The following is a 23,919-nucleotide window of genomic DNA, read 5'->3' on the forward strand; positions in this document are numbered from 1 at the left end:
ACCACACAGAGCACATATTTTCCTCGCTCTCTTCGAAAATTGGAGCAAAAAGTACGGTTTTGCCTGTAATTTAAAAAAAAGAAATATTTTTCGAATTGTTGATATTTTTTCGGAAATGTTAGATGGCAGTTAGATTGCTGTAAATTTGGTAATTTTCACTTATGTTATGTTTGTTTAATTGTAGTCCTTGTTGCCTGTGTCAAATTGTGGCTACTCCTCTGCAATATTTGTCTGAAAAACTATGGCTAATCAATTGTTTTCGATAACTTTTGGAGGGAAAACTTGTGAACTAATATCTTTTTTAAACCTCAAGTGTAGTGTAGCGTAATGTATGAACTGCATTATAGCTAAAGGTAGTTTAATTTTTCAGTTTTGGTCACAGATATTTACATCAATCTATAAAATCAAATTATGGTACCGGAAACAATAAGCATGAGAAATCCTCGGCTTACTTTTTATTTGTTAGAGCACTTGATTGTAACTATAGAGTGTTCAGATTGCAGTGTTGTAATGTAAATGCAGGGTAATAATATTCAGGGCTGGGTAACTAAATGAGCTAAAAGAGCACAAGATTTGATATTTGTACATAAGTTAAACCATTTATTCTGTAGTTGACGCCAAATTGTTGACAAGTTTTAAATTTTATATCTTAATTTGAACAGTTTCAATTTTTTTGTCATAAAAAAAAAAATTTTTCCGACTCATTAGATTGTTTGACGAACCCGTGATTATCACGAGAACTAGCTTCTGTCGCTGATGAAATCACCGCGGCTAACAGGTTTTGTCACAAGAACAATTTCATCCTACAAAAAACTGACAGGTTTGGTCCCGCTTACCAGCAGGTATTTTTTATTTACCAGCAGATTTCTCCCATTTATCAAATTACTTTTTGTTTGATTGGGAAACCTTAATTTCGACAACTGGGCTGATACGTGTTGTGAGCTTGCCATTTCCTGGTCACGCACGTAGAGTTCATGAAAATATCTGGCGGTTATCGGCCTCTGGGAGAGAATTTTTGGAACAAGACAAAATCTGCAATAACAAACTTCAGGGCCAAATCTAGTGCCAAATCAGTGCGAGCCAAAATGAGACTTTTCAACAATTAGGCGTGAACTATAATTCTGAGCGTTTGACTTCTTTGCTGATGAGCTTGTGTTTTTGTCATCTTCCATATTTTTTACTCTCTGTGGAATATGAATTCTGTGTAGTGCATCCATCTCGTCTCCTCGTTGTCCTGAAAATAGAAGAACAATTTCTAAATTAAGTGACGAGAAATAACACGAGACAAAAAGTCCAGGTTTTGAAACCAAAATTGACTTAAATGAATGGAAAGAGGCAAAAAATTTCTTAATATATCAACAGAAAATAATGAATTGAGAAAAATCCGATGAACAGTAGCATGAAAAACATACCAAAATTGCATATCACTCTTTAACCCCGCCTTATTTAATCCCTTATGCTTACACACCCTATTTTTAACTCCACGACAATTCGCCCTTTTGTAAAACCAATAATAAAGTTTGTCTAAAGTTAAATCCTTTTACAAGCATAGAAGTAATCCAATTAAGTGTACAAGTTAAGGGCAGAGAAGCTAATCTTAATTCATTTGATGCGTTCAGTGTCTCAAAAATAATGCGCTTCAATTAGCTAAAAAAAGAATTCCTCATTTGTTCGTTCAGATTAGAAATAAACTACAAGGTGCTATTTGAAGGCCTCAAAAGATGTTGGTGAATTTAATTTTAAAAATCATACTGCCTTAATCCTTAATCATTGTTATACCATTCTTCGAGTAAAAACGTTTGAAGCGTCTTTCCTTTTTACCTTATCTTCCAAAGACAAACAAATCCTGTCAGGTCCTAAACTAAAAATATAAGATGCATTTTTAGCAAGGCAAGAAAGAAACCTATCGAGCTATCGCAACGTAAGCTAAAAATTGATTGTTTGTTCTTTTTATATTTATATTATTAAATCAATTTTTTTTGTCCATTTTTTGAGAAAAAATGTCTCCTTGCAGCCTTTCTTAGACGTAAAAAACGCACTGCATTGGCACGCAATTGAAAACTTTGGCCTCTAGCAGTTTAGTCTCTGAACGATTGCTCCTAAGTGGGGACACTATGTTGAGACTGGTTGCTGGCAAAATCTTCAGGCATTGTGATGGGTGCTGACAATTAAAAAAACTGTCGAAACGGTATTTCTAACATTTACTAACAAACAGGGGGAGTTATTATGACTCACAGTGTCGGAGGCTACGGAGGTCCCGTTGGCGGAGCTGGCGCATGATGCCCTCAGCTGGAACCCACTTTTGGTCAATTGGTCGAATGCCTGTTCCACAGAATTGTACTTGAGAAAGAATCTGAAATTTGGTACGAGACGTATAAAACATTGACTAAACATTACAAGACTCAAATTCCGCAACAAGGCAACACAGTCATACTAATAGGGGAAATTTAGGCTCCAAGGAGAACTAACGACAAAAGCTGAACTACAAAAGTTTTTTAAAAAATGAAAGCTGCTGGCCTGTTAAAATTTTGTGACTTCGGGTGAATTAAGCAAACTTATATGGTAAATTGAAACGTTAAGATGGGCTAAATGACTACAAGGCAGCCTCTTTAAGCAAATCCTACAAACTGAAAACCATTTTCCGCAAGCGATCAGCCAGTTTCGCCCCATTTTTTTTGCTTTTTTATTTGTTTCAAATTAAGTTTTGTTTGGATTTTTCTGAGGTTTTAGAACACAATTTAGTAACTTTTGAACTATGACTTAATCGAGCTTTTGATCATGGAATTAGACAGCCATTCAGGAAAATGACAGTTCTTCCAGATTTTAAGATTTTTCCGAAAAATTGTAAGATCAAAATGTGATCTTCACCTTGAACTGTATCTCTCGACACTTCCCCTGTCCGGGTCACGTGACTCATTCAACGAGTGGCCGAACACTTCTCGGCATAAACTCACTCGACCGTGAACGAGTATCCGCATCACTTTCCTAAATTGGATATCGGCCAGTCCGTCTCGGCCGAAAGCGAAGGTGCCTCGATATCCAACTGTGATAAATCCAGGGCTTCCGACACCTCCCGAAACTCCTGAAGCTCCCACTGACAACGCACCAGAAGTTGAACCGGCAGCTGTCATATTTGAGTCCGTTTCTTCCGGCTTCAGTTCGTCGTCTGAAAAACAATTTCAAGTAGCGAATTTGTTGGAAGGTGTGATATGCGTTGCGATATCAAATTGAAAACAAGTTGGAATTCAATACTGTATTCTGAATATTGAATTTAGATTTTCTCTTTTCTTTGTTTTCTTATGTACTGAGAGATAGATCATTGTTAAGTACTCTGATCTCTCACTTAGTCTCAGTGTCATCACTTATGTATGACCTTGAGCGTACCATAAAATAATGATTTAACACCAGAGGTTGGCTGTACATACGTATAATAAATACTGCTACTGCAGTAGCGGTATGACACACCCCCCTCGGTGAAAGAAATAAATTATACAACATCAGTAGGATAATTTATTTAAAAGAGTTCAATTTACTCAGTTCTGAAGAAAGTCTTTTAGATGGATTATGTAAATTTCAGTTTTCCTCCAGCTCAATTTCCCAACTCGGGTTCCAATCTACTCCTTCATCTAAAGTAGCATATCCGAATTTTCGCATAAATAAATGTCTTTCGAGTCGTCGCACTTTTGACTCCAAAGGTCTGTCGTCCCGATCTTTGAAATCTCTCAGTTGGTTTCTGTATTCTTTAAGTGCCTCCTTTAAAAGACCTCTTCCTGTAAGATTTTCGGATATTTCTTTGATTGAATGTTTTATCGAATCTCCGAATCGCTTGGGTTCTTTGTTCTTTGTTTGTCTAGAACTTCGTCGAACACCTGACTCTTCCGCACTTGATTCGTCCGAGAATCCTTGTGGTGGTTCGAAGTTTGTATCCAATTCTGAGCCTTTTTGAGGATTTTCTCTAAGTTCATCCGCAACTCGCTGCACCCCTCTTTTTAACAGTTGGTCCGCGTACTTCTCCCAGTCAGACGGTGCCAAATTTCTATTGTGAAACGTCTCCACTATATCTTCCAAAGGGGTGTGCGCGTCAATGCCCTTCAGTTTCGGACGCTGTTTGGTTTTCGGCGTAGAGCTCGACTGGATTTTGGTATCTGCTGTGACCGAATCCGGTTTAGATATTGCTTGCTCTTGTTCCGAGTTGACTGCAGTCGCAGTTTGGTTTGCGTTGGTCCCCTGTTGTTGCTTGCTTCGGCTTTTCTTCTCTTTTCCGCTCTTTTCCGGCTTGTTCGTGTTTGTTTCCTCTGCTGATTTTGGTCCCGCCAGGTTTGGTTTAGCTCTTTTTATTGCAAGATTCAGTCCTCCCCCGGCTTCTGTGTCCTTAGAAGTGACTATTGTTTGGCTCTTCTGAAAGCGCTCTGTTGGGTTCATTTCATTTGCAATTTCCATTTCTCCTTGGAGTTCATCCTCCGATTCCAGCTCCTCTAGTAATTCTGGAGAACTGACTCGCTTGAACTTTTTTGTAGGTTCCGACGATGGACTTTTACTTGTGCTTCTCTGTTTTTCTTGTGTAAGTACGGTTTTTGATTGAGCTATGTCCGATTTTCTATAGATCGAACCGGCCGATGTCTTAATTGTTGATTCCGTTTCTGAAGCTATTTTCCCCTTTAGTGGTCTGGTTAGGGCTTGTCCGCTTTTCCTTAGAGGGTCCTTTCTAAGTATTGTCTTGGGTGGTGACTTGCATTGGTTTTCTACTTTATCTTCCACAAATCCTTTTTCCCAAGAGTAAATCATTTCTTTTCGAAGATCGGGATTGAGTTGACCTGTCTCGTCCACTAATTTCCTGATGTCATTTTTAGCTGCATCCCTTCTTTCGTAGTTCCATCGGGCGTTTGCCTCCAACAATTCCTTTAGGGCTTTGGCTCTTTCTTTGTCTCTGTCCGATGTTATCTGCTGCTTGTGCAGTGGGCTTGTATCCCTGCTCAGTTGTCCCTTGCGCACTATCTTGAGATTCTCTCTCGACTGATCAATCCTCCGTTTCATTTGAGACGCAGTCAGTGCTGAGCGTTCCAAGTGTTGTTTGTCTAAAGAATCAGAATTATTTAAAAACCTATCCCTCACAATTTTAAATTCTGTTTTTGGTAGTCTGCCGAAATGTGCTTGGAACGGGGATACTTGAATTGTTTTCTGCTTGTTCCATCGTAAATCTCGCATTATAATACTGAGACATAATTTGATTGATTTATTATTTTCATCGAGCATCATCACTCCCAGTCTTCTTTTTATTGTTTGAATTGTACGTTCAACCAACCCCCAACCTCTGTGATCCCCCACCGGACAGAATTTTTGTTCGATATTAAGTTCCGAACAAAATTTTTTTAGAGTTTTTCCCTTAAAGCCTGAAAATTGATCCGAACGAATTGATTCAGGGACTCCATGTGTGTCGATATATGATCTCAAGAATTTTACTGTGCTCTTTCCACTTGTGGATTTTGTAACCTTCACTGATGGAAATTTTGAGAATCGATCAATAGCTACTAAAAGATAGATTTTTTTTCTTTTCTGATTTTCTATAGGCCCCGCGTAGTCTAGTTGTACCTCCTGTCCCGGCTGCGTGAGCAGTGGTAGTGGTTTTGACGAATTTTTCGAAATAAGGTATTTAACATTCTTACCATATCTGGTACAACTACGGCACTCCTCTGCCAAATTCACGATGTCCTTATTCATGTGTGGCCACCACAGATATTGCGCTGCTCCCAACATCGCTTCCTGTCCTGGGTGTCCCCGATGTATTCGTTTGAGGACAGCTTGTCGTAGTTGAACTGGTACCGCTAGCCGATTATTCACCAAGATGCAGTCGTCCTGAACTGCCATCTGCGACCACAACGGATTTGTATAGGGTCCCATCAATTCGAATCCTTGTTTGTCCCTTCTCTCTACCACTCTCCTGAGGCGGTCCATCCACGTGTTTTCTGTGGTCAGTTCTGCTAGTAAGTTTTTGTCGAACAGTTTTGCGAGGTTGTCCAGAGTCTCTACTTGTTGCTGCTTTTGCAGTCTTGATTTTCCTAGACCCTTTGGCGGTTGAATTGAGCATACTTCCTCCTCACTCTCCGCCTCTTCTGTGGTTGTAAGGTCGACTTCTATTACATTCACCTCACTGAGTTTTCGTTCTGTCGATGCGATCGGTTTTGACGATGTTGGACTTGATTCGTCTTCCAAATTGTCCCTGACTTCTTGAGTATCGGCCACCAGTTCTCGATTTTCCTGAACATTGTTTTCTCCGCCTATTAGCTGCCAGAATGAGAGCAGTCTTTGGTCCGCTATTCGTTGTTGTTCCGGTTCCAGCGACCATTTTACTCGTTGTGCTTGACGTGTTTCGCTGTCTGAGCTGTCCCTATTTTTTCTGCCTCCTCGTATAATTTTTCTCGTACGTTGTACTGTCTCTGTGATCTCCTCCTCTCCCGAGAGTTCGTTATTGGTGGAAAATGATCGGTTCCACTTTGGGTCCATTAGGCTTTCTTCACGCTCCTCGTTCCGCCAATCTTGTGGTGAGCTGGACCACCAGTCGTATGTTCTGTTTGCATTTTCTGACATCTCGATTCTTGAGTCTGTTTTTTCTATTTTTTTCGGTACTGGTCGTTTTTTTATTTTGCAATTATTTAAGACTGACTGTTTGCTGGGTTGATTTGACGAAAGAGTGATTTGTTTCTGTTGAACTGTTGTGTTCAGCTGTTTTTGCAGTCGTGGAAACTGTTTTCTCTCGTTCCGGTCGAGCTTTGTTCGGTTTTGACCGTTTTGGTTGCTATAGCAATCATTACTTGATGACTGTTTCCTAACATTCCTTCTAGAACATTCTAGAACGTTTTCGTTCCGGTTGAGCGACCTTGAATCTTTAAGCCTACTGTTCCAGCAGTCGAACGCTTCATGAAAAGAGTTTATTGTTGCTACTACAAACTTTTCGTCTAATTCTGATTCGGGCCAGGGATCATTGAAAGGATCACGCGATAAATAATCAAGTATGCCCATGTCCCTCCCCGGAATGTGAACTATGTTGAACTGATACGACAGTAACCGGTCAACCCACAGGGTTAAGCGTGATTGGTAGGTCTTGTTCGATTGATTAACATCCAATGCTGTTGTAAGCGCTTTATGGTCAGTTGCGATGGTAAATGGTTTCCCCAGAAGGTAGTGTTTATATCTATCTACTGCCCAAACAACTGCCAATAATTCCAACTCATTTCTTGAATATTTTTTTTTCTTGAGCATTTAGGTATCGGGATGCGAACGAAATTGGGACCCACAACCCTTCATCATTTTGTTGTTCTAAAGTGGACCCTAGTCCATCATGGCTAGCATCGCATTTAACTCGTGTTTCACGATTTGCATCGTAATAATGCACTTTCGTAATATTCGCCACAGCTCCTTTTATAGCATTAAATGCTTGTGTGTGAACATCCCCCCACTCGAATTTTTTCACCGGGAGTTTCATGTTTTTTAACTTTTTCTTTTGATTTTCTTCTTTAAGAAGTGGTCTTAATTTTTCTGTCAGACTTGCTACGTTAGGTATAAATTTAGCTAAATGATTTATGCTTCCTAGAAATGACCTTAGTTGTTTTAGGGATTTGGGCGGGTTCAAGTTTACTACCGCTTCCGTTTTAGTGATCTTCGGTCTAACCCCTTCTTCTGAGAGATGATGACCCAACCAATTCACTTCTTGTTTGAAAAATTCACATTTTGATAGTTTCAGTGCCAAGTTTTCCGCATCCAATTTCTTTAATACTGCTTCTACTAGGTTGGCATGTTCGATTTCACTTCCCTTTGACACAATAAGTATGTCATCCAGAAAACAGAACGTGTTTTTAGCGTGATTTATGGTTCTATCCATAGCCTTTTGAAATTCAGCTGGCATATCTGCTAGTCCGTAGAATCCTGTCAAGAATCTGTAAGTTCCGGTTGCTTTTCCGCCCACAATGTTAAAGTTGCATTGCCTAGCTGTATCCGCAGCCAATTTTAGTTGACTGTACGCATATTTCAAATCTAACACCGAAAAATATAGCGTACCCTTTTTGTTTTCAGTTACAATCTGGCTTACCCCATCAATAAGTTCATCTACATTCGGCATTTGGTATTTGTTTTTGAACAATTGTCTATTGATTGGTTTCGCGTCCATTGCCAATTTTATTGAGTCATCCTTCTTTACTGTTATCACAATCGGGGCGATAAAGCAATCACTTGTACACTTATCAAGTTTTGTTATATGACCTTCTGTCAATAACTTCTCGATTTCTTTTTCGACTTTATCTTGTATATGAATTGGGATTCTTCTCCCCTTTTCTTGTATCGGACATAGTGGGTATTTGAATTTTGAACTGACGATGTGGTTTTTAGAAATGCCTTGCCTTTCGAATAAGTTCTTAAATTTATTTAAAAATATTTCTTTCCAACCTTCCGACTGCTCGCACATGAGCACGTCAAACCTGGTGAGTTCTTTTGGCGCTGTTCTTTGTGTAGTCACTATTCCCACTTGTCCTTGCAAGTCTAATCCCATGATGCATCTAGTTTTTCGCTCTGATACCAGAAAGGTTGCGCCCTTAACTTCCCAGCCCGCTGACCTCAGATTGGTTTTTAGGGCTCCCAGGATACTGATCGGTTGTTTGTTGTACTCCACAAATTTTGTTTGTAAGTTCAATTTGTCAGACGGTATGAATCTCACTTTGTTTGATTTTTCCATGATTTCTTTTGTCGTTGCCCAGTTAAGAAATGAGACAGGACTACCAGTATCCACTGTTAGCTGAATAATCTGGTTATCTATTCGTACCATAGCCTTTAGTGACTTTACGCGGTTCAATGTTGGATCTCGAATAGAGTCTATTTTCTGAACTCTAACCACTTTTCCGTTTGTTTCTTTTCTCATCTCATTTATTCGATCTTTCACATATTTTGAAACTCGTTCATTTTCCGGTTGTTGAGTTTGTATCAACATGACTTCAAATTCACTACATGACCCAACACCTTCACTGATCTGGTCGCATTCCACTATCGATTCTTCCGAATCTTCCGCAATTTCACTTACTTGTTGTGATCTGCACATTTTAGCGAAATGATTTGGTTTACCACAGTTTTTACAGTCCTTTCCCATCGCTGGACAATTTTTTAGGTGTCCTTGTTCAAACGTCCTTCCACATCTATTACATGGTTTTGTTTTCGTGTTTTGATTTTTGTTATTATTCTGTCTGTTATTATTTTCTCTTCTATTTGGAGTTTTGGTTTTCCCCCCCAAATTTCGAACTGCCATTACAGGTTCCTGTTTTATTCTTACACCCGATGTGTAATTGCTACTTGATCCTCCTGCAGCCGCAGCATTAGTCTTTTGAAATGCCATTGTGGTTAACTTGCTATGTTCGAATTTTATAGCCCTTTTTAGAACTTCCTCTGGATCCAGAGTTTCGAATGTCAACGTGTCCTGTAATGTCATGTTCTTCATCTTCGAGATGAACAAGTCTCGCACTATTTCATTTTCCAATGTTCCTAGTTCTGATCGGGCTGCTTGAGCAGTTAACGCTGCGTGGAATGATTCCAGAGATTCTCCAGATTCTTGCATTCTCGTAAATAACTTGTATCTCTCGTATGTTACACATTTCACTTTTTGAAACGAGACTTCTGCCAACTCTGTTATTTCTCTGAACGTCATTTTCGATATTTCTGCGTGCGGATTCTTTTGTAGGAATCTTTTCTTTCCCTCAGTGCCCAAAGATAGAAATAGTCGTGACACCAGTTTCTTTTGTACTTCGTTGTAGAAGACATTGTGTCCGACTCGTGGGCCTCTTGTTCTTTTCTCTTCGTTCTCCAATGCTACTCTGTCTGTAGCTAGTTTATCTCTAAGAATTCTAGCGTTCCTCGCATCTTCGTTCTCCCCATCCCTGGGCGTTTCCGGGCGTGGTGGTGGTTCCTCTAATATGTCTTTTGGTTCTTCCAAAATAATCTCTGGGTTCACATTTTCTTTGACCGTAACCGCCATGAGAAATTGTTCGAACCAAATTTTAAATTGCCACGGAGGGTCTAGATTCGCTGATGCCCAAAATACCGGGATTCCCATATCCGTTCTGTTGTCTTGAGCTGCGAATCCTGCTGGCTGCGCCATGTGATATGCGTTGCGATATCAAATTGAAAACAAGTTGGAATTCAATACTGTATTCTGAATATTGAATTTAGATTTTCTCTTTTCTTTGTTTTCTTATGTACTGAGAGATAGATCATTGTTAAGTACTCTGATCTCTCACTTAGTCTCAGTGTCATCACTTATGTATGACCTTGAGCGTACCATAAAATAATGATTTAACACCAGAGGTTGGCTGTACATACGTATAATAAATACTGCTACTGCAGTAGCGGTATGACAGAAGGAAAGGACGTCTGGCATTGACTAACAAGAAATCCGCCTCTTTTTCCCAACCACAGCACTTTTAGATACAATTTCGTGGCATCCATTTTCAATCAAAAATTACCCTTTAGATTCTAATCACAAAACGAACTGAAAGAGCAAGACATTGTCAATCATCAAAACAGTAGATCGTTGATTGAGGATGAGGCAACACAGGGGCGGATCTAGGATTTTCTCGAGGGATTTTGTCGAGCTTTTTTTTTAGGTCAACCAAATTGATTTTCCGAGCTCTCGCAAAGCTTTAAAAAGACCCTGTTTTGGTCGAATTTTCTGCGCCGCAAGCAAAATTTTGAAAAAACAGGTCAAAAAAGGCATTTTTACGGACTTTTTGGAAACGTTTGACCAAAAAATCGCACTTTGGTGCGCGCTCCCCCCTAAAATTAGTATATAACGGTGCCAAAGGCGCCTTTAGAAAACTTTTCGGATCCGTCACCAAAGATGGATATCTCAAAAGGGGGAACCCTTTGGGTCGGCTGGGGGTCGCATCTCTAAGAAAAGGGGCGTCCACCCCCCCCCCTCTTAAATCCGCCCCTGAGGCAACATTACCCAGCCCGGAAATAACCAAAAAAATTGCATGTAGATGTTAACCAGCGGCTCCCTGTAAAGATTTGTTGGTACTTTCCTCGTGGATAAATTGTCTTCTTAAATAACATTTTTTTTTTGCAAAAACCATTTATTGACGCATTTTTTAAAATCTAACCACTCAAAAAGAAAGGACCAATGATATACCGTGGTTTTTTTCTAGCAATTCTCATATCAACGAAAGCTAATAGGGAACAAATGATGTTTTATGTCCTTGAAAAAAATGGCCAAAGTATCGAGAAAAACAGATCTCTGTTCCGAGAAAAATTGGTCTGAAATTGGTCTATCCAGACGCAGTTTTAGTTCTCTTTAACTATTTTCTCCTAGGCAACCTAGTAGCGAATTGCCACACTTATAAAGAAATAGTTCAATGGTTAAGCATATGTGAATTTTGTACATAGTAATGAACCTTTCCCTTTTGCGCCTTTAGAAAACTTTTAGGATCCGTCACCAAAGATGGATATCTCAAAAGGGGGAACCCTTTGGGTCGACAGGGGCTCGAATCCCTAAGAAAAGAGGCGTCACCTCCCCCCCCCCCCCCCTAAATCGTGGGGATAGCTAAAAAGATCCCAATTTTAGCGAAATGGTGATGAAATTTAGTTATTTTTTTGGCTTCTATTTTGTACAATATATAAAGTTTTAAATAACCTTTTGACTAGCATTTTATAACCTGTAGGCAAATCATTTCAATTCGTGAAAACGTATGAAATTGTACTTCGAAACCTTTTTTTTTTTCAGTTATAATTCCATTTTTTGTCAACGATAAATCTGGTCGAAAAAGTCTTAAAGACTTCTCTTGTTAGATGCTGAAGCTTAGAAGATAACAGCATACAAGCGACAATCCGATACCTGGTAAATAAAACGTCAGGACATTAAGACGACATGACACTAAGACGACACATGGGCGTTTATGCAGTTATAATAAACTGCTACAATTTAAGCGGTTTATATTTCTCAAAAATACAACTGGAGAATTTGCATGTAGCATTGTTTAACAATTGGAGAATCGTTTGTTGCGAACTATTCAATCCATTAGTTTTGTGGAGTCTTTATTGAGGAGTTCAGACGGACAGCCATTAAAGATTTTACACCCAGGTGATTTTCTTGATTTTAGGACTACATGTAATTTTGCTGAAATCAAAAGCCTTTTTTAAAATCAAAAGACCCTGAAATTGTTTTTCAACTCAAGAGAGAGGTAATAAAAACACGATTTTGTTTTGATACTTTAGCGTCGAATAATGATGTTTCTTAAAATAATCCTACGAACGGCTTTTCAGCAAATTTCCATGTAAAATTGTGGTCTGCGGCGTAAAAACACGGTTTGCTTTTAATTTCAAGAAAGTAATCGATCTATCAATATGTTCGACCCAAAAAAAACTGAAGTACAAAAAGAAACTTGGCATTATGAGAAGAATTTGTAGGGATTAACAAAGAATTATCTACCACCAAGTTCAAATTTAGCTGCTGAAAAAACTTTAATGCTTAGAGATCATCGTGTTTGTGTTCATTCGTGAATGCCATTTTTTGGACATGTTGCTTGTTCATGTTAAAAAATGCAAGAAGGGAATAACAAAAATCAGTCGGAGTGACTCCAGTTCAAAGATGAACAAATTGCACGGTGTAATTTCCCCCGAGGATAGATTCATTTCATTCAGCTTTTGTTTCATTGCCCAGCCCAACCATACTTTTTATCAAACTTTGCGCCCGTCAAATAAATCAGCCGACGTCGATATTAAAGACGCTTCCAATTTTCAAAATGGGTGTTTATGTTTAGTTATAACTTCCAAGCCGGATATTAGCTTTCCTTATCATATGAAAAACGTTAATTTGAGTTTTTTTTCACACCAAGTCTGGGTTGCTTTGAAAAGAAAAAGAAATTTATTTTACTGTTTTATATGAATTTTATTGACATTTCACAAGTTGAGTTGAAGACTACATCTGTAGATATGTTTTTTTTGCCAGACTGTTCACATAAAAGACATTCCGCTTCATAGATTAAAAAAAGAATAGGGTTTAAATTTCTTATCAAGAGTAAGACTTAAAACGCAAGACGTTATTTGGCTTAAATCAGATTACGGCTCCACTAGGATTCAATAAATTATCAAATTATCTTCCATAAAACACCTTTGATGTCAAAAAATCAGTTGAAATAATGTAAAGGTAAGAGATAACTTCCATGTAAAACTTAGCCTTGCTCCCTTTACAGTTGTAGATGAGGTGATAATCTCGTCTAGTTAGATATTTTGTAGTTTGATTCATGCTTTGTCACTAGGGCGAGGGACTTTTATCAGCCAAGGAAAACAAGAATGCCTGTACCATGGCAAAGCCTTAAATGTCCAAACTGCCCTTAGGTCTGGAACAAATTTTTGTTAACAATTGATAATAATAGCAATCGTATCAAATTGTTTTCAAGCAGTTACATTGGAGGTAGTTATACAAAATTACAAATAACAAAGACAAATATACTGCCAGGCAGATCACAATTAGACATACAGATCCGTTTTTAGGTCTCTCAGTGCTGAAATAAGCGATTTATATTTTTGATACATTATAAGAGCTCATCTTCTCAAGGCTTACAAAATCGAAAAAAAGACAAAAAACAAGGATAGCTGGTTGCTATGCGTTTAGTACAGAATGTTCTGAGCATATTCTGATGAAGATAGATGAAACGTTTTTTTTTTCAATTTTTTTTTCAGAAATCGTTTTGAAGTTTTATATTCCAAAAAAGCGCTAAAAGAATTGGCCTTACCAAATTTTCATGGCTGATCCTTTTATAATTAGCCTGCTCGCTGGGACCCTTTATATAAAAAAATTTAAAGGTCGTTTGTAAAAATATTGAAAAGGCTTCATTATCGTAAGTCCTTGCCTCCATTACGATGATTTTTTGGGATAAGCAATTTTGCGTGAAAAAAAAACAGAAAGATACAAACCCGACCAAGAAAATCCTGCCCATTTTTGAAATGTTGGGAAAAGTATGAACAAGCGATCAAGCAATGAAAGGAACACACCAAAAAAATCAAACCCTGATTCATTATCCAGAAAAAAGGTAGTTTATAAAATATGATTGATTGCGTCAACTTGCTGCGAGCAAGAAATTTGATACTTTCAGAAAGTTTTGGATCACAATTCAAGACAAGACTGCTCGTATCAGGGCGAAGCCCTGAATGTTGCGACTGCCTTTTAAGGTTTTATGCAGAAGTAATAACATTAAAAAATTAAATGTAATAAAATAAAATGAAATTTTTTTTTTAATTTGAAATTTTTTAATGAAAATCATCCCCCCACACGCCATATAAAGTACAAAACAATAGATTTTGATCCTTGTAACAAATCATTTTTGGCAAATAAGCTTCTTTCAACCAATTTGGAACGATTTCTAAGACGGATTAACTCTCCGCTTACGCGTTAATAGTGCGAAATATATCGCGCGTTAATTGTCCCAAATTGGCCGAAATGGCAATCTTTAAACCCCCATAACTTCGCGAAAAATGATCACAGGTGAAATATCTTTTCAAATTTGAGCTCAGGACAACAATACCTATTGAATGATAAAAGAAAATTCCGTCAAAAATGGCTAGTTAAAAAGTCGAAATTTGTCTGAAGAAAAAAAAACCCAACCCCGAGCACAAATATTCCATTACTTTCGTATCGAAAGTCGGAACAATAAGCTTTAGCATTTTGCGCTTTCTAACAAGTATTGACTAATTCCAATCTTTTTCACACCTGCTGACAATCTTGCTACACTCCGTAACCCCGAAATTTTGTTAACTTGACTATCAGTACAAAAATTTGTTCAAACTTTGAACCTTTTTTCAGACTGCCCCCGCTACCTAAAGAAAATGCATCGTTTAGTTTTCTTATAGATCTTTGAGTTTGAGTCGATAAGTGTTTCGTACCAAAAAACAGTTTTAATTAACAATTTCAGTTTCTGAAATTCTAAACAAATTTGATGTTCTTGCGCGTCCTATTCGTTTTTTGAAGTCCACTGACAGTTTATTCGAACCAATTATTTGCTCCAACTCATGGAGGGGTTTTGAGACAAGTGAATTCGCCGCATATCCTTTTTGTTAATAACAACTAGAAATTTTGTGACCACCAATTATACCAGAGTTGCCTTATAAGATAATTTCTAAATGTTCATCGGTAAAATAGCGTTCAGATGCTCTACGAAACTTAAAAAAAAATTTTTTTTTTATAGCAAAACCGAGTACAAATATTCCGTCGTTTTCCGTTGTACCAATTCTTTTCACACCTTAGATTTTGGGGACGTGATAGTTCAGCTGGCAACAGACATGCTAACAAAAACAACTTAAAATTTTTCATAAAATGGTATAGAGTTTATAGGAACCCTCTTACAAAATGATTGCGAGTTAAGTGGTTGACCTAATTTCAATAGAATGAACTTTCCGATTCAGATTACTTTCGGACCCTTTACATTTTGGCTTAATTTTCAAATTTTAACCGTTTTCGTTTCTCAGACAACTAATTATTCAGACTGGAAGCTACGGATTATATCTCCAATAATTTTTTCTTCGTTTTCTATTATCTTTTTTTCTAATAACTTATTCTTATGACTCATTTACCAAATCAGTCTCCACTTACTTAATAATAAATAAAGATCAAAAATGTTCTACAAATTTCAAAAAAACAAAACGATACTTTAGACTTGAATAGAAAATATATGGAAATATCCACAGCAGAAAGTCTTCACACGGAATTCATTTTTTGCACTAAAGAATACTTCAAAATTCTCTAAGGAGGAAACAAATGGGACAACTTGCTTAGTTACATAAAGACCTTTTCCCAAGTCAACCAAAAACTGGATAATAAAGGAATAATTTTTATAAAAAAGGTTAAATGGACTGTCTTAAAATCTAAAAAGTTAACCATTCTACTCGATTGATGATGCTCTGGCCTTCGAAGGCGAGTTTTTTTTGGTCATTTTTAGTGAACTAACTAACCAATACCAGTTATGACTTAAAACGACATGCCACTTCGCATATTCGCATTTTTCAAAATCTAATCGGTACAGTTTGTTTTCTAATTGATACAGTTTTTGGAATTCAAAAAAAACTACTAACTCTTTTTAATTTTCATTTTATTTTAAAAAAAAACATTAAGGTTTCAATGTTAGCTTAGAACAAACCAATTACGCAGGCTCATCTTTTCACGTGGACGAAAGCCGGATATTGGAAAATTGACGGATTAGTTGAAGCCGCCTACCATTTTTAAGTCGACTAAATTACTTTTTTAAGCTCTGCGGAGTAATTGTTACAAAATTTTCTATTTCGTCAAAAAAACTCACATCCTTTTTTTGTTGGCACTTATTTTGAAATTATTATAATGGATAAAAATGTTGCGGAAATTGGCTGTACTAAGCGGGGATTTGGAGGGGGAGGGGATCGATTAAGACCAACTAATTATCTAAGGGTACAATTTCACGACACACATTTTTGACCAACTGACCTTAAAATCTATCAATTTTCTAAAGGCTTCTGAAAAAACGCAAATTTTTTGTTTTTCAAAAAGCCCAAAAACTGAAAACCGATGTCATCAAAAGTTCTCATTAAATTCCATCCCCTCTTTGAGAAATTATACCCCCAATGCCTAGGTAGATAATTGGTTAGTCAAGTTATCTGGGGAACTCTTAGGGGGGGGGGGCTCCTTAGGGGGGCTCCTTAAACTCTTAGGGGGGGGGGCTCCTTAAACTTGATTTTTTTTTACCTTGGTGTGAGTCATTGAGTTTACTAACCTGATGCGTTTAGACTTGTCTGGTACAATTTGGTGGTCAGTCCATCTTTTGCTCTCGTTTCATATTTATTCAGAATTCGCTGTCGCGTTTGCAACTCGTCAACTAGTCCGTGCAGTCGGTAGTATTTAGCTTCGTCGATCAGACGCCTCGTCTCGGAAAATTTTTCGGGTAACGTCAAAGTGTCGTTTCTTAAGTAGTCTAATATATATCTGAATAAATTTCCGTCTCTATCTATGAAAAATCGTCCTCTTGTGTCTCGTAAAAGTGGAACAGAACTAGAATTGTTGAGTTTGGAGAAAACTAGTCCCAAAAGAGAGTTCTCGTATCTTCCGAGCGTCTCAATAGTGGTCGTAAATGTCTGTCCTCCAATATTTAACTCGACAACTGTAGCGTTTGCAGGTGATAATAGTTCGACCGCTGACATAGCGTCCGGTTTGATTTCGCTCGATGACATTTCGGCAATAAGTAAGAATGAACCTAACACGAGTAAAAAATGTACATTTTAGAGGAACCTTAAACGGAAAAAAATAATTCAGTTTTTTTTTCTTGTAAAGGTATTTTTCGAATTTTTTAACTATTCAACCTCTTTCCAAAAAGGGGAGACTTTTTTACTAGGTGCTAGATTTACGAATGCTTAATCATTTAATTAGTTCTTTATAAGGAGTGGCAATTCCTCACTAGGTACCAAATGGGGGATAGTTAAAATAATCTTGTTTTTGAGGTTTTTTTTTCTTTCTTTTTTTTCTTTCAGGCTGATTTTTTGCCATTTGAATTTTTATTATGGCGTGATACTATGCAATGCATACAATTCAGTTAGCTTTGTTGAAAGTATATGATTTAATCTTAAAAAATCTCAGAATATGAATTTACGGTTATGAACGTAACCTGAAAAAATTGAGAGCAACTTATTGTTCTGCGTCTTCAGTTTGAGTTCATTTATGAATTTTTTTTTCAGAAAAAAAATATCATTTTAGGTGATATTCTTTTTCCTAAAATTGAACTTTTAAAAAATTGATTTTTTTTTCTAATTATCGCTTGGATCATTTTCGATCAATCACATAAAAATGCAAAATTTTCCGCTGCAAATGAATTGATTTCAAGAAGGAAGTTGCGTTTAATTTAATTTCTAGCCAACCATCTTGAACAATTTGATTGATCAGATGACTAAAAAAAGGCATATAACATACTGCTCTGGAAATTTTTCATTTGCAAAAAAAAAGAAGTTTTGTATTTCCAGATGATCAAAAAGGATAGCAATCAACAAAAAAATCAATTTGCCCTATTTCAGCGTATGTTATTAATTCAAATGAATTTAGAACTCGGAAAAAATAATTTCACAAAAAGTTAATTCATTTTGAGCGACCAGAAAACGTATTTTTTTGTAATGTTTCATAAAAAGGTCGCAACTAAAAATTCGTAGCATTTTACAAGCGATATTTGATTGGTAAACAATCGACCTAAAAATCGTAGGATTTGAAAAAAAACGTAGCATTCAAATTGACTCACTTAAGCGATGCATTACACATAAAAATATCATACGCTAGCGACGGACAGAAAAGATTTGAAAATTTTTAGAGAAACACAAGCTTTTTAAGCACGGTCAAAGTTATTGATATCAAGGCGTAGTCTTGAATTTTTCGTTTGCCCTTTAACCACTCTTAAGTAGTTTCTAGCGAAAAAGATTGAATTCCGATTAAATTAAAACGTATATATATATCGTTTGCAAAAGTTTTGAGGTCAGCGTATATAAATGTTTTCTGACTATTTGAAACAGTTTCAGTGAAAGTTAGTGAAATAAAAAAAACTAGTCGAGAGTGATCTTAATTTAAAAATGATCTATGTTAAAATTTTTGGCTACATTCAGTTTGTGAACAAACCGCATCAAAAATAAAAGTGATTGATCTGTTTTTTTTCTCATGAAATTTTGAGCAAAATATTTTGTTAAACTTAAATTGAAAAACAAAGTTTTTTTTGCATATTTGATATAATAGTGCAAAGTTTCACTAGTTGAAAACTAATCTCAGTGGTCGTGAATATTGAATTCATTGCAAAAACGATGCAAAAAGGTCGGTTTGATTTTTATTTGTGTTATTAGAAAATTTGAATATTATCAGCCTAATTTTATTTCAAAAGAAAAAAACATAGATTCTTTTGTTTTCAAGGAACTTCATATTTCAACGTTACTTTTTGGGTCTTAAAACAATTTTTCGAACAAACCAACACGGTATCGAAAAACTGACTTGAATCTTATTGTTCACTTAACATATGATATATATGCTTCATTCAGTAGAGTTTGTTGCCAATTTTTGTACCCTGCTATTTTGGCATCCGAGGAAAATTGCTATTTTGCGCATTTTGGATAGTAAACGCGCGATGTTTTTTGTTCATATGAGATGGCACATTAAATTGAAATGATGGATGTCGTTTGCTTTTTATCAAGATAAGAGGCGCTAAATATATTCAAGCGTACTTTAAACAGAAATTTTGTTCGGTTATTTCATCAATATTTCGACCAAAAACGTTTAAATTTGCCTGAAGTAGCCTTGAAACATTCAAGACTTCGCCGTGATGTAAAAACAGTTTCGTTTTTGCCTTTATACACAATTTTAATACGACAATGTTGCTAATTCATGGAGCAATATCTCATTTTGCCTGGCTGCAAATAATCAATGGCCCAAATTTTACGCAAAATTGTTACATATATTGAAAACAAATAGTCTTTTTTTTAAAATGTTTTGTATTAAAACCGAGTTTTTTTGGCAAAGATTTGTCGAAAGTATTTGTTAATCAGAATATCCTTTTTCGTTAAAATACGAGCTGGATAAAAAAAGCAACAGAAATTTTCAAGGAAAAATAAAACACAGGTTCAATCAAAAACACAGATTTTTTTTATAAATTTTGTGCCACATTTTTTGTTAACCTTACCGCTTATTAAAGTGTTAAATCCTGCCGACAGCACCATATTAAAATGTTAAAATAGTATACCCATTAAAACGCTAAACTAAACTAAGCTAAGATAAAGTGATACGAAAGTAAAACTCTAATAAAATGTTCTATAAAATACGAACACTGAAACGTACACAGATTCACTCCGAAGGAGTGTGTATCTTCAAGGTCAGACGTAACTAAAAAGTAGGTAATTATAATTAATTAGACAATCATGCAGCGCAATTGGCTTTTTTTTCTGGAAAAATAGAAAAAAAATTATTCAAAATCACTTACCTCATTCATTAACAAATAATTGTTTAACTATTGAACTTGATTGCAAAAGTTATAGCAAAACGAGAACCCAAAACCTGATTGATTGGGTAAGCGTTCTCCGACATGTAATCGCTTCAATTTTTAACTGAAGCTTAACCTAAAAGAGCCGGAAAAAGTTCTAGTATTGTATCTTATAGCTCTAGATTGAATTTATTTTTCATTTTTTGGAGCAATAAATGCAAGTTATTCATTTATAGATTACCAATGACTGTACTATAACATAACAGTCAAGTATATAAGTTTTATGATATGAATGGCAATTAAGGTTTCTGACTCTGTAAAATATAACCAACCTTTCGGCGTGAAATTTCTCTCCTGTACCGTTGAAACCTTTTTCTGGGAGCGCTCAAGTGCGACGATGGTAAATATTCCTCGGTCGCGCTGGTTTGCTTTTGTCCCGTTATAGGCGCCGCTTTTCGCTTTTGCTAATAATCGACTACTAATTCCCGTTTTACGCGCTCAACTGTCAGCCTATAATGGGGATTAGCCACGCAAGTTGTCATATATTGGAAGATTATAGATTACAATAGAATTGTTAGGCTGAACGTCAAGGTAAAAGGAAAACAATGCCCTGTTGATCCGTTTAGCGCTAAATAAGGACTAAGCAGGGCGCTTCATTAGAGCGAAACGGGAAAGCTGAAAACGCGGAAACAGGAAACGAAAGAAGGAAACTATGTTTACATTGGGTCAACTATAGGGCTTTTGAAATACAATCTAGTTCTATACAAACTGCGCAAATACAATCTCAAAATTGATTTCGGATTTCGTTTTTTTTCAATGTCTTTGTACGCATATGTAGGACTAACAGTGTGTTTGAATTGCAGTTGCAGAAATTTTTTAGGAAGTATTGTGTTACCATAATGGTACTTTGAAAGCAGACTCGACCGCAAAATTCAAACAATGGAAATTGAAAAAATAGACAAATTATAATGCTGCATGCAATTGGAAAATTTGAAGACGCTAAAAAAATTGAAAATTAGTTCTAAAATTAGTTTTGGAAAGTTAAAAAAGCTGTGATATATTCAAAAAGACAATGATAACATTAATGAGAAAACTGGAAAAGATACAAACTTGATTTTCTATTTAAGATCTGACGCACGTTAGACAAAATTTTCAGGAGCGAACGCGAATTTAGGGGGGAGGGGAGGGAGAAGAGGGGGCTTTTACAAGTGTTTCGCACTCCCTCTTAACAAGCAAAAGAACCCCCCTTTTGGTTTTGTCTTACGGTAACATTTTGGTCGATTTACCTTAAAAATGTGTAAATGCACCTTCGGCCTTAAAATAAGCTGAATTTGCCAAAGAGCGAGCGCTATAATAAAAAGGACGCGCTTTTTTAAAAATAAACGGCCTTTCTGGCACTTTTTCTTTTGAAAAAATTGCGAGCGGCGAAAATTGTTTTAGGGAAAAATATAGTGTTTTGAGGGAGCTCAAAAAATTAATTTGGTCGACGCAAAACAAAGGTCGACAAATTTTGGAAATTTTTTGAAAATTATTTTAAAAAAATTTTGCGACAATTTTTTTTCTTCAAATTGCGTAATCAGTTTTTTACCCAAGCAATTCTTTCCTTTATTTTTTGCATACTATAACTTTTCGCTTCGTTGAACTGAAAAAGTTGAATTTTGGTGGTTGTGGTTTGTAATCATTTTGCGATCTGCCAGTTTTTTATTAACTATTAGCAAAATTCATTTCATAAGCTCTCCAGAAAACAATTATAAGGTTTTGTTTTGCATTCCTTTTCAAAAAAAACAATAAAACAACCGGACTTTTGAAAGTTTTGATTACAAAATAATTGTTTCTCGAAACCCCAGCAGTTTGCTTCTCCGAAAGTCTCCAATTTAGGTATTGTTTAGGTAATGGAACTAACTACAAGGTGTAGAAAATCTATTAAACTAGTCCTGAACTATTGTAAGTGTTGTTTTTACCTGTCCTCCGTAAATGTGTGAAGTAGAAAATTTACTCTTTCGTCTTCAGGGAAAAAGCGTCGTGTAAGATTGTTCTGTCTTCCTGTTATTTTTAGAGTATAAGGAGCATAGTATATGTCAGTATAAAGAGCATGCATGTATGTGTTCACAATGTCCCTCTGCTGATAAAAAAGGAAGCAAGGGGCTATAGTGGGTTTAAGTTCAGCAATCGGTGATGAATATTATGGTACGAAATTCGCAATTGAGGAAAACTCTCATTTTTATCTCCGCCCAGCAGTAATTGGCGCCCGAAGCCCCCAGGGCCCTGTTTTATTAATTTGATCAATTGTTAGTTTTTCGTTCGCTTTTTAATCACGCAGGTGGTTAATGTTAATACGGGTCCCAACGGAGCGAAACGTAAAGTTGCAACGGAAGGGGTGAATGACAATGAATCTGTTTGACGTGCGAAGTTTTGTCATTACAAGGCATTAGTGTGATGAAGTTCAGTGTAGCATTTTAGATCTTAATAAAAAAAATCTGACTTGAAAAGTTTTTTTTTTGTTGGATTTCCGCATAAATTTTTCATCTGATTCCACAAGAGTGCAGCTATTTAAATGCCAAGCAGACAACTTTATAGCGGAATTGAATTTTTTAAATGCAGTTTTTGAAAGGTTTTTTTATGAGGTTTCACTGCAGATTTGATCTCAAAACTTAGACATTGCTCTCGTATACAATGGATCATTTCTGGTGAATGTCTGGCAAAATGAACCATTGGTGAATGTATGGTTCAGTTAGAAAGTGAATCAAAACAGTTCTGATATTTCACTAGTGCTAAAGACTACTAATGACTTGTAGTAACTAGTCACTCAACTGATTACTACGACAACAGAAAATGTTAAAACGAGACTAAATAGAGTTTAAAAGATTTTTTATCCAAATTAGTCCTCATTTTAGACTTTTTCCGCATTTGATTTTATGTAGGGGGGGGGGGGGGGGCTAGATCTAGCTGGCTGGTAAAAGTTGTTTCTAATTTAAGGTTCGGTATCACAATTTGATGTTAGATGAAAGCACCATTTTTCATCAGCTTCTCTTGTTTAGCCTAAGTTGCATATTTTTTTTCCTTTGCGCTTTTTATCTTTGTCACTATAGAAACAAAACTCGATTTGGATCAAACATCACTGAAAAAAAAACTACATTTTGACAGGATTTGTGTCATAAATTGCAAACCAGATTTGTGATTGATAAAGACATTGAGCAAAAAAAAAGTTAAGTTTTTGGTTTGCAGAGCCAAGCACAGTTATTACGGTAGCAAATTAGCAGAGGTCAAAAGGAGAAAGAGCTGTTCAATTTTTTCATGCTGTTTTGTTCATTTAATAATAATGCTGATAGAATAAAAAAGAAAGAAAAATTTCGAATGCTAATAAGGTGGATGAGTTTTTGCTGAAAGTCTAGCCGAACGTTTTGATAGTGAAACAAGTCCAAACGTTTTTACTTGTAACTGAAATTTTTTCTGGTTAAAACTCTTTCATCTCTCTAAAATTTTTGAAATTTTTAAAAGATTTTCAATAAATCATCATCAAGTTCTGATAGTATATCAAATGATATAATGAAATTATTGAACCAGTAATTTTGAAGAATTTGCTGAGTTATTTAACAATGTATCGAATCGGGTCAACCACTACTTGTTTAACTTGATTAATTTAAAAAGACAGTTGCAATATATGAAGATGGCGAGTTTAACAGCTCTAATAAGTATAGGCCATCTTCTTTGATTGGTAAGTTTTTTTGAAGAGTGTTTTTTCTTTACTGAGAGTCAATTGGGCTTTCATAAAAGGTATTCTACATCTGATGCGGAAGATTTTCTGCTAATACACTTCAAGCTCAATCGATAAAACTGGTTTCTACCGGTTTCAATAATCCAAAGAAAATTGTCGACATTGTCAACCACCTGTACTGATTCTTGAAAATGGAACGCTGAGGTGAGCGTGGAT

General features: G+C 36.2%; 1 protein-coding gene across 4 annotated transcripts; it reads right to left on the bottom strand.

Annotated features, from left to right (window-relative positions):
• Positions 1-940: 940 nt before the first annotated feature.
• Positions 941-22,243, bottom strand: LOC134842580 (BTB/POZ domain-containing protein KCTD8-like). 4 transcript variants are annotated; one of them, XM_063858982.1, is made up of 6 exons: positions 21,950-22,243; positions 20,321-20,498; positions 16,767-17,243; positions 2,869-3,166; positions 2,236-2,353; positions 941-1,234 (listed from the first exon to the last, which is right to left on the bottom strand). In XM_063858982.1, exons 3-6 carry the CDS (start codon positions 17,218-17,220, stop codon positions 1,178-1,180), a joined length of 927 nt encoding a protein of 308 aa, XP_063715052.1. In that variant the 5' UTR covers positions 17,221-17,243; positions 20,321-20,498; positions 21,950-22,243; the 3' UTR covers positions 941-1,177. The 4 variants fall into 4 exon arrangements, with proteins under 4 accessions (XP_063715052.1, XP_063715051.1, XP_063715053.1 ...); XM_063858981.1 differs by lacking the exon at positions 21,950-22,243 and adding an exon at positions 21,892-21,949 and having other exon boundaries at positions 20,321-20,627; XM_063858983.1 differs by lacking the exon at positions 20,321-20,498.
• Positions 22,244-23,919: the final 1,676 nt, after the last annotated feature.

The sequence above is a fragment of the Symsagittifera roscoffensis genome, chromosome 3 (genome assembly GCF_963678635.1).
Source record: "Symsagittifera roscoffensis chromosome 3, txSymRosc1.1, whole genome shotgun sequence".
Taxonomy (NCBI): domain Eukaryota; kingdom Metazoa; phylum Xenacoelomorpha; order Acoela; family Convolutidae; genus Symsagittifera; species Symsagittifera roscoffensis.

Bases quoted from the DNA above. Each gene is read 5' to 3' on its own strand.
- LOC134842580 (XM_063858983.1), bottom strand. From the start codon at position 17,220: ATGTCATCGAGCGAAATCAAACCGGACGCTATGTCAGCGGTCGAACTA. The intron at 2,354-2,868 runs GTGAAGATCACA...ACCAAATTTCAG, and splicing joins GTCGAGAGATACAGTTCAAG to ATTCTTTCTCAAGTACAATT. The intron at 1,235-2,235 runs GTGAGTCATAAT...TTCTATTTTCAG, and splicing joins CCTCCGTAGCCTCCGACACT to GACAACGAGGAGACGAGATG.